General features: G+C 31.8%; 2 protein-coding genes across 3 annotated transcripts; both read right to left on the bottom strand.

Moving 5' to 3' along the window:
• Window positions 1-3,595: 3,595 nt before the first annotated feature.
• Window positions 3,596-7,041, bottom strand: LOC123924249 (amidase 1). Its single transcript, XM_045977081.1, has 9 exons — window positions 6,741-7,041; window positions 6,470-6,622; window positions 6,101-6,225; window positions 5,856-5,981; window positions 4,865-5,050; window positions 4,627-4,774; window positions 4,343-4,511; window positions 3,925-4,059; window positions 3,596-3,839 (listed from the first exon to the last, which is right to left on the bottom strand). Exons 1-9 carry the CDS (start codon window positions 6,848-6,850, stop codon window positions 3,717-3,719), a joined length of 1,275 nt encoding a protein of 424 aa, XP_045833037.1. The 5' UTR covers window positions 6,851-7,041; the 3' UTR covers window positions 3,596-3,716.
• Window positions 7,042-7,484: 443 nt separating this feature from the next.
• Window positions 7,485-10,134, bottom strand: LOC123922689. 2 transcript variants are annotated; one of them, XM_045975396.1, is made up of 6 exons: window positions 9,892-10,134; window positions 9,703-9,785; window positions 9,239-9,294; window positions 9,003-9,115; window positions 7,959-8,020; window positions 7,485-7,865 (listed from the first exon to the last, which is right to left on the bottom strand). In XM_045975396.1, exons 1-6 carry the CDS (start codon window positions 10,078-10,080, stop codon window positions 7,571-7,573), a joined length of 798 nt encoding a protein of 265 aa, XP_045831352.1. In that variant the 5' UTR covers window positions 10,081-10,134; the 3' UTR covers window positions 7,485-7,570. The 2 variants fall into 2 exon arrangements, with proteins under 2 accessions (XP_045831352.1, XP_045831346.1); XM_045975390.1 differs by having other exon boundaries at window positions 7,485-7,868.
• Window positions 10,135-11,123: the final 989 nt, after the last annotated feature.

An 11,123-nucleotide genomic window follows, 5' to 3' on the forward strand; every position in this document is an offset into this window, starting at 1 on the left:
ATTATTGAATGAACCTAAACGGTGAAAGTTTGCTTATATGTGAGATTTGATAGGCACGAACAAGGTTGTTAGGATCTGAATTTAAGCCCATATATTTTAACTTATTTAATTTTGAACGTATCTGAAATTAATAATTTTGTTTTGAATTTAGAAATTTAAGTGTTATGAATTTAATTAAGAAAAATATGAAAAAATTAATATATATATATATTATTATTTTTAAATTAAAATAAATTTTAAATATTAAATAATTCACACTTAATTAATTTTCTCTCATTCTCATTATTTAAATATGACTGTAGTCTTGCATTTCAATAGCATATAATACAACAACTATACCTACGCCCATCAATATATCTTGTAAATAAATAATATCTGTTATTTTTTTTTTCACGTATTAAATATGACTTTTTGAATCATGTATATAATGTGAGATTGAATATTGATTGAATACAAAATGATTGTATGTTTTAACCCTTATTGTTTGATTTGATTTTTACGAAACCATATTATTATGTATCTTTTTTTTTTTTACAACTTTTTTTAAAGGGACAATATTTATGTATCTATTATTTATCAAATAACTTATTATAATTAAATTTTCACAAATTATTATTTTTTTGTTTACAATGAGTTGGGGATCGAACTCATGACCTATACTCCCTCCGGCCTCAATTATAAGCAAATTCCACTTTTTAGATTCATTGGATAATCAATGTATTTGGCCTTAATTAAGTCTAGATACATTGATTTTCAAATGTATCTAAAAAGTGGAATTTGCTTATAATTGAGGCCGGAGGGAGTAACATATTACCCAAACCCCTCACCACTAGACCAAACCTAGTGGCTTAATTTTTACAAATATATTTAAAACTTCTTATCTCAATTGGTAGAATAGGTCAAACATCATTTTGTCTATCTACCAAAAAAAAATTATTATATTTAAATAATCGCATAAAATTTTGTAAAATTATATTATTTTATCAAAATTAATTACTTATTTGTTTTGTTGATCACTTGTTTTCATCTATTCTTTTTGTATTGTTTTTTTTTCTTTTCTTTTCTCGCACACATACACAAAAATATGAGACACTGCTGAAACACACGAATACTAAAAATTATTATTTGTCTACCTCTTGATGTATTCGATTCCTCCACCCCATTAGATCAAATAATCAAGTATTCAACAATGAAATTTTGCTTATACAAAAAGAACAAAGAGAATATACTATTATAAAAAATAAGCACGAGTGTAAATAATTGTTACTCTTACGATTATTAACATGAACCATTATAAAAATTAAGTGTCTCTTTACATATGATATTGTATTTATTACTAGTATGATATTATTGAATTGACTAAATAAAGATTAAGTTTTTGAATCGTTCGGTAATCAAAATAGTTTTAACTCCGATTTAACACAAAAGTCATACATATAGTTTACGATTTAAAACTAGTTCTTAATAACCAAGGCACTAAGGTTGACGCTCGACTGGTTGGAGAGGGGTGAAGTTAGAGTCAGGGGAATGAGCTTTTTCAGTTGGTGTGCTGTTTTCGGGACAAATGTCACAGAAGTAAAAAAAAAAAAGCGTTTGTTTAATTAACTCTGAAACGAGCACTAGAACAGTATCTGAGTTGGTCCAACAATGGAAGTTAGAATTTCACCGAGTTACATAACCAATTGGTGAATTATGCATCTAAGGGACCCAAGGTTTGGCAACTATATTCTAGGGTAAGAAGGAATCACTGGCTAGTTTGTTAGAGGAGCTGATGTGGTTTGTAAATCCAAATCCAACTCCTTCCACATAGTAAGGAATGTATGACGGAATGTTGAGACCTTACCATTATTATTTTTTAATGAGCGCATCCTTTTCTTTTGTTATTTATTTCTTTTGTTATTCATTTACAAATCAATAAAAAAAATTCATCATTGTTCTTTTAATTGTTTATTATTTGTTGTTTTTTGAGATTCGGTTCGTATCAAGATCAAAGGGAGTAACATCTATACTATTCAATCGGGCGAAGTATCTTTTATAAAGGATAAAATCCTACAAAACTGTAAAGGGTAATACTTCGATATGTTCCCACACTCTAACTTCAATGATGGGAACAACTCTGGTGCTCCAATGAACAACAATTATCTTATCTGCCTTTATTTAGAACAGTGGTTGATCCCTCGAGAGTGACATTCGTAATTTAATGTTATGTTCACATTCACGCAGGGACGGACTGATAGGACAACTATCACGGACCCAGACACAAATAATTGGTGGGGCTAAAAATTTTATGCACCATCGAAGAATTTTTTTGTAATCATGATAATTCAGTTAAACAATAAATAATATATGAGATTACTACTAATACAACATGTATATCCAAAAAAAGAACAACAACAAACCTAAAAATTTCTATTCAAAAAAAGCAAACCACCAAACTATATCCAAAAAATCACAAAATTTCTATTAAATCACTATTATTTAATGTTTCACAAGATCCTACCTTGAACCAAAATATATAGAATCCAAAATTATACTAGCTTATAGTTTATTTTGATAAGCCAGTTTAATTAGCTTATAACTTATTAATTTTTATTCCAATTTTATCCATATTATCTTACTTCACAACAAATTAAATATTAACTAATCATATTTTTTTAATGTTATTTCATATTTATATGCTAGTTCAATTGATAATTTAATCCAATAATACAAACTCAATTAGCTACCCACTTTTTTTTCAAAGCAAAGTCAAAGTTGGTTATCATAAAATTAAACTATATATAACTTGAAATAATATTTTATGTATAATGTAAGACTTAAACTAATATTTGTATTAATACTTATAGTCATCAATAATATACTCTAAAGTAATATTTATATTAATATTTGTACAAATATTTATACAAAATGACTTGAAATTATTTATAAAATATATATTTATTTTTTAAAAAAATAAGTTGGGCTGGGCTGGTGTGGCTAGCCACACCAAGCCTTAAAGAGGTCCGCCCCTGCATTCACGCGTATCTTGTACCTCTATTGAAACAGAATGGATTCATGTTCTTTCATTGATTGGTTATTCTAAAGCAAACCAGACTAAAGAGAGTAGAGAAATACTTTTTATTAGGTTATCTAGAATGCTATGCCCCAAGGCAATAAAGTAGCAATCGGCTTTCTTTCCGATGATTATACTCGAATAGCTAATGTCATATCTTCAATAGGTTTCGGCATAACAAAGCTTGCACTGTCTTTCCGCACTTAGGCTCACAACGTGCAATAGAAAATGTAAAATATTTGATAGGATCCGTTTCGGAAACGTGGAATGGATGTAAGGGAAATTCAAATGTTATATAGTTTGCCATCAGGACTTCACTGTGCGTGGTGTAGTGTACTTGAAGTTGGAACAGAACATTGTGCATGGGAATTGAATCCACCAATAGTGTATTAAGGCTATTTTTTGTTTTCCCTTTACGTAAAGCAACTTGTACTCTCGGGAGAAGGTCGCAAATCTTAACACTCAGAAGTCACAAAATTGATTGCTAGAACATGCACTGAAAATGAGTGACTAAAATATGTTTATAAGTCTATTGCTCAAAAGTTTTAAAACTTTTCATAAACTTTTTTATTTCAATTTGAATTGATATAAAAAAATTGCTTACACCGACTTTCCTTGCAGTTACAAAAAAATAACTTAATTATGTTGTGAGCTATGCTGATTCCTATTTTTCAATGTTATCATAAATACTCTCAACAAGGTGAAGCAAGAACTCATCTGCACCATTCCTGGCCACCAGAGAAACTGATATCGGGAGGTCATTATACAACCCTAGTGGAATGTTTACCTGCAAAGTATTGAGAAAGAAAATCATATACAAATAATGAAGAAATAGGAGTCTTAAGTTTTTCACAAATGCATTCAGGAGAAACCTGGCAAAATCCAGATACTCCAACAACAGACAGCAGGCTGAAAGCTCTTGCACGAAAAATTTCTAATTCGGATGAATTTGTTTGTAGTTTAGGTGGAGGCCCTGGAACTGTCGGGATCATGAGAACACCGAAATCCTGAAATTTTCACATTAATCTGTAAGCATGAGTTAAAAACAAAAGGGCATGCATGTTTTATGAAGTATGATTGGTTGCTTGGAATTCGCCATAGGTGTACATCAGATATCTAAAAGCAGATGACCAACAAGTTAATCAGAATCCATGCATAATATAGAAAATGGATTAACAAATAATATGATATGTTATATCTGATGAAATCTGCTGTTTATCTGTATGTCACGGAGATTCCAAAAATCAGCTTTTATGCATGACTAGGGTGTGTGTGAGAGAAAAAGAATACCCCAAGAAGAGAAGTAAGTGCCTCATGCAACTCCTTTATTATAGAATGACAGATATCAATACCCTCCCCTTTTGTGGTAAGGGCATCTGATACGCGTTCTGAAATTCCGGGACCTATATCAGGTTTGACTGCATTGATCCATTCACCATGGTTATTCTTAAATTCATACCTGTCACAAATAGTAAAATAAGAAAGGATTCAAATTTTAACTAAAGCAAATATCCACAATCACTAAAAGATTAAAAGTCATTTGCTAAAAGTTGGGATGAACTTGTGAGCTACACCTCTGAAGCAATCGCATGGCGCTTGAAAGTGCAGCCAGTGATGGAATGTTGTATACTTGGTCTGTATTCTCTTGAATCATGAAACTCTTCAAACTTTGAACTTTGGCCTTAACATATTCACCAAGAATTTCATGCCTTAATACATCAACTGCAGCAGTGGATACAACAAAAAATTTCAGCAAAATGAAATTGTTTCAACTGAATTGATATTAATAGATCTATATGATCAAACATTCACCTCCATACAACTTCTGTATTGCTTTGATGACAATCTGTGGAACTACATCGTAAGGAATACTTGAAAGCTGAAAACAATCCTCCGCAATGATAATCTGAGTAGGTCTAACAGGTGCGGCTTGTTGTGGCGATGGTAAAAGTACATGTCCAACTCTGCTTAAAATCTTTGGATCCCTAGCAAACCATCCTAGACATGAATATAAGAATAAGAAAATCAATATGGAGAATAAGGGCTCAACAGCTTGTGAAACTATATTTTCTAGATCACTAGATGTGCATGCAGAGAATCAAATGCAGAGAAAGCTGTTCATTTTGATTTTCTAAACTAGATATCTAGAGAATCAAAGTATTCCCGTGCATACTGTTTTCACAATGTCGAGGTATATTGACTCGGACATATGTATAATGTAAACACATTATAAAACATGAAGAAAAAATACATACATTAAGGCCTGTTTGGATAAACATCTTATTTTGCAGCTTATAGCATAAGCGCTTATCATGATAAGCGCTTATGTATAAGCTTGCATAAGCTATTTTTATAGAAAAAGATAAAATAAAGATAAATTGTTTTTATATATGCTAAAAGTTGTTTTCGTAAGCTATATTGGAGAACTTATAAAAATAAGCTGAAAAAAACATGAAAATTATCATAAGTTGTTTTCATAAGTTCTCCCAAACAGTGTCACAACTTATGTCAGTAGATAAGCTCAAATAAGCCAATCCAAACAAGCACTTAATATGTTATATAGCCTCTCAGGCATTGTGAAGTTTAAGAGAAACAGAAAACACACATGTAAATTCTTCAAGAGATTATCTAATACTAATGTCATTAGGATTTAGGAACAGCACTTCATGTTTCTAAAATAAAATTTATGAGAAGTACTATTACATAGCTGTCAATGTTAACGTATTTGTGTATCTGTCATTCTCCAAAATCCTCTTGAAAGATGCATTCACCCAAAAAAGAGATTTAAATTGTGGATTATTACCAACAGTATCAAAACTTTGCGCCATAGGAACAACTCCCGATTTTGAGATAGCACCATGAGAAGGACGAAAACCGAAAATCCCACAATATGATGCAGGCACTCTTACACTTCCTCCTGTATCCGTTCCTATAATTTTAGCATAAAATTTAGTGGATGAGTATCCCATCTTTAAAGGAAAAACATAACAACACTTCAAATTATTAAATGGTGCTTAAAATAACTCATGGAATGGAAGAATATCCCACCTAAAGAGAAATCCACAAGCTTTGCACCAACTGCAACAGCAGAGCCGCTAGAAGATCCTCCAGGAACTCGATCTTCTGCACAAGGATTTCTAGGCGTGCCATAGTGTATATTCTCCCCGTTTATACTGCCAAAGAAGTGTGATTAACAGAAGTAACACGGTTAACATAGACGACAAAAAATACAAATACTCATAGGATTGTATTTTCCATAATAAACAAACTCTGATAGATAAGCTTATAAGTAAAATGAACAAGTACAGATGTATCCACCCTTGTGATTAAAGTTGAAGTGAATCATAACTTACAAATTTAAAGAATCGATCATTCTTTAGAATAACTGAAAAAATCGACCAACAAAAAAAGACGAACCTGTAAGCCATTTCATCCATGACAGTTTTACCAACACAAGTAGCACCTGCACTAAGGATAGCCAAAACTGTTGGAGCAGTAGAAGTAGCAATCTCATGAGTCCTTAACCAATCAGGATTGCCAAATCCAGCTACATACCCTTTCACATCAAATCTATTTGACAAAAACACACAAAAACATACATCAAGTTCAAGATATACATGGATTCAAATATTGAAGTCAAGAAAATTTTGATACTGTGAATCTTAAGAAACTGACATGGATTACTTACATGTCTTTGACTGCAAAGGTGAGTGAACTCAAAGGAAGATCAGGAGAAGAAGAAGTTGGTGGTAAAATGAATTTCTCCATGAATGCTCCATAATCTGAGGCTGTTTCCATGTCTGCTGCAAAGTTCCTGTTTCACGTTTTCAACCACCCACAGATGATAACAGTAGTGCCACTTCACTTGTTTTGAGGGTTACAAACTTACAATGATTGATTAAGCAGCTTCTCTTGTCAGTGAATTTTGATTGGCCAATCCAAAAATCAGTGACTCAACCACCTTCCAAGTTTTTTGTCCTTCACTTTGTACCCTACAAACATATTGTATTTTTATTCTTTTCATATCATTCTTTAATTCATTCTTTTTTTTTTACTCATTTTCACTATTTTAATTTTTGTCATCCCTTAGTTTTCTCTATATTTTTTTTAACCAATGCATTTATTTTATTTTCTATTTAAATATAATTTATTCATTCATTTATCGTTCCAACGGTTTCACATCACATAGAGATATGGCTTAACTATAGTTTGTAAAGCTTGGACAATTCTCATCTTATAAGTCAATTTTGTAGAGTTGAAATAACTCTAAAATCAAAATTGGTTTTGAACAAATGTTGTTAGCTTGCAAGTAAAAGCTTTAAGAATCAGGCTTTTGTTATTCAATAGTGAAAAATGAATCCCCCAGAAGTCTTGTTAGAACTCCATATGATCTAGACAATGAAAATTGTGTTACTATATAATAACAAAATACACATTAATTGTATATATTCATTTGCAATGCCATTATTCAAGAATCACAACAAACAAATGAAAAAAAATAGGAAAAAGGGAATGAATCTATTCATTTCCATCAGAGTCATCATCAAATATGTACAAGTATGGAATGACAGTAGTGCGATCAACCAATTCATTTTGAGATACTTCAGTGTTTTCCCCAGGTGAGCTCCAACCTAATCTTTGAATATACACTGCATCATAAGCTTCAATATTCAATCCTGAAGCAAGAAATAGTTGAATCTCATACACAAATCTGTCTGTTCTTGCTCCCAAAAAAGGCCTTACTGCTTCAGAGACTGATATCTTGAATTCCTCCTGTTTCTTTTCAGGTGCATTTATGTGCAACTTCTGCTCTCTACTGTAAGTTAGAGAATTAACAGTATCAAGACCATCACTCTTTTTCAAACTCATATTGTTACAACAACTTGAAATGCATGAAGAAACTTACCTTGTCCATAATGGTTTTACCACACCAAAGATATGGTGCACAATGATTTCAACATCCTCCTCCTAAAGATTAAGCAAAATGAGGTACGACTTATGAGTAAAGAATTAGACCATGTTTGGATAAACAACTTAATGAAATGCTTTAGTATAAATGTTTATCATAAAAGTGGTTATGTATAATCTATTTCTATAACAAAAGGTAAAATAAAGTCAAACTGTTTGGATATAAGCTACAAGTTGTTTTCACAAATTATCTTGGAAAGCTTGTGGAAATAAATTGAAAACAGTCTATGGACATGTCATAAATTGTTTCCATAAGATCTCCAAATCAGTCTGACAAGTACTTATCCTAGTAGATAAACTCAAATAAGTCAATCCAAACTGACTCTGAATTATGCAATCACTAAACCAGCCCCACTCTCTCGCTCTGTCTCCTTTACCAAACGAAAACTAACCAAAAAGGGAGAGGAGAATCCAAAATTTCATTGATAATTAGGCGCATGCATACAGTGCTAGAATTAAAGAAAATGCAACATAATCTGAATCCACATACTGTAGTAGATAAGTAAGTTGTTAGGATGGGAACAATTTACATTGACCTAAGAGGGAATGCAATAACAAGCCGTTAATTTGAGGGTTGGGTAGTTCAATTGGTTTGAGCTAAGGGTTTAAGTTAAATGATTAGGGTTTTGATAGGACCCGTGATCATAAAAGCCCAATTGGAGAGGAAATGGATGAAGTGGCAGGTTAGTTAGAGATTGTGAGAGAAAATACACGTGAGAGGGAGTATATAAGGTGTGTGAAAGGGAAAGAGAGAATTCATTCAGATATTTTCTGTTAGAAACCATTTGGTTTGGCTTAGGGAGAGAATATCTCTTCTCTAAGAGGAGCTTAGCTCTGGGCAGTAGGAGTATATTCTAATGTAATTTCCCCCTTTTCATAAATAAAACTTTTCATTGTTAACTGTTTTATGTGCTATTTTATCCATTCATTTTTGGGTTCCTATCAGTTTTGAACCCTAGTGAAGGCTGATAAATCAACTAACCTGGGTAAGAGCTTGAATTTCCCTTGTTAACCAAGTCTGAAGCCAGTTGTTTGGCTGATTATACTTGCGAGATTTCCAATATTGTGGTATATTGAATATGTCTTCTAAGAAACCTACTCATACAAAGTTAAAAATAAACCATACAGTTATAAAATATTCCAGACATATAAAATGACACACAAATACCATTATTGTGCAAGAAATTAGTTAAATGAAAGGTGGTAGAAGACATAAACCTTGTTGAGTATAGTAGCTTTGTAATCTATATCTGTGTGCTTTGGATAAGATAAAACTGCACACACAAATAAAATAAAAAATTGTAAAATGAGAGTTCTGCTAAGGATCTGTTTGGCAAGATACATTTTTGAACTTATAGCTTAAAAGCTCGTAGACTTGTTTGGTAACTAACATTTTTTCATGAGCTTATAACTTATTTAGATTAGCTTATAGCTGATAAGCTTAGCAACTTTTTACCCCTATCATCTTACTTGAAAAAATTAAATATTGATTATACATATATTTATGTCATTTCATATTTATAAGCTAGTTCAACCGCTAACTTTACCAAACATTATAAATTCAATCAACCAGCTTATAAGCTATTCGCTATAGCCTATAAGGCATAAACTATCCATATGCTATAAAGCTAACTTATAAGTTATCCGGTATTAAGTAAATTAAGTAAGGCAAAGTGACGAACCAATCTTCAACATTGTGATGATTTATATAATAGCGTTGAAAGCAATCTCCATCAACTCCATGTATGATAGAAAAATTATCTGTCTGCATAATAATAGACATAATAAAGTTCAAATTCAATAGCATGATAAATAAATAAATAAATAAATAAGATTATGATTATAAGCTGGAAGAGTAATAATAAGCAAACCTTACAAAGGGGGCATTTTACGGAAGAAGGTGGAGTATGATTCTTAGCAGAAACGACTTTGGTCCAACGCAAAATGCAATTGAAGCAAAACTGATGTAAACAGTGATCGAGATAGGAAAGTTGAATGAATGGTCCAAGGCAGATTGGGCAAATTGAATCATGCGAATTGCTCGCCGATTCATCTTCCATTCTTTCTGCTGCAAATTACAATTAGCTTCTTCGGTCGGTGTCAGTGGTAAATCGCTTATTAGGAGAATGATGATCCGTCAATTTTAGAGATTAAAATTGCATTTATTATCAAAAAAATTGCATTTAATATTATTTTTTTCTTTTATTTTATTTTAGAATTTTTTTTTTTTTATTTTATTTTTGTCCAGATTAGAGTGGCACACTATGTCACCACTCTCATAGTTTAGTTTAGTTGGTATGGACATTGTATTTTATATTCAGCGCCATAATTTGAACTATGAATACCCCACATATCCACTTAAAGATGGAATTTCTAACCACTAAGTAAAAAAAAAAAAAAAAGAGTGGCACGCTATATCTTTACGAAGAACTACCGAATTTAGATTGGTCCTTCAATAATGTCCCCTTTTCCTTTTTAACGGTTAAATTTTGTTTATGAAGAAAGAACACTTAATTTTTTATTAATAAAAGGAAAATATTCAACGATAGTTACAGCAAACTCAAATATTATAAACTCTTAAAAATCATCCATATGAGAACGATCGAAACAACAATAAAAGAAAAAGGTCACATCCCATGCTACCGTAAACGTAATAAACTCTGACGAATACCATCATCCCACTCATTCTATTCTAACTTCATAGGCAACCTCCAAAACGGTAGCATTGGAGCCAAACAAGAACCATTGCACCATAAACCAATTGTCTTCGTAATAATACAATTGAAAGCAAAACAACAACACACCGATCCAAACAAAAATAAGGCCAACCAGGAAACACAACCAATGCAACAGGCGTCAAAGTGAGAAACAAGACACACAACATTAGTAGAGAACCCTGAAGTGAAATTGGACGCTACAAGTCACTCTCATTCGGATATCAAATCAAATTTGTTCAAATAAGAATCACCATTCGACGACGATAAAGAAACAACCACGACACAAGAAACACCTTCAATAATATCCATAATAGCTTCTTTTTTTAAAACGCGGATGTCCCTGCTAGCTATGGAGGGCTATGTTTTATTTTACTCTAATAATAGGA

The sequence above is a fragment of the Trifolium pratense genome, linkage group LG1, assembly GCF_020283565.1.
Source record: "Trifolium pratense cultivar HEN17-A07 linkage group LG1, ARS_RC_1.1, whole genome shotgun sequence".
In the NCBI taxonomy this organism is placed as follows: Eukaryota; Viridiplantae; Streptophyta; class Magnoliopsida; order Fabales; family Fabaceae; genus Trifolium; species Trifolium pratense.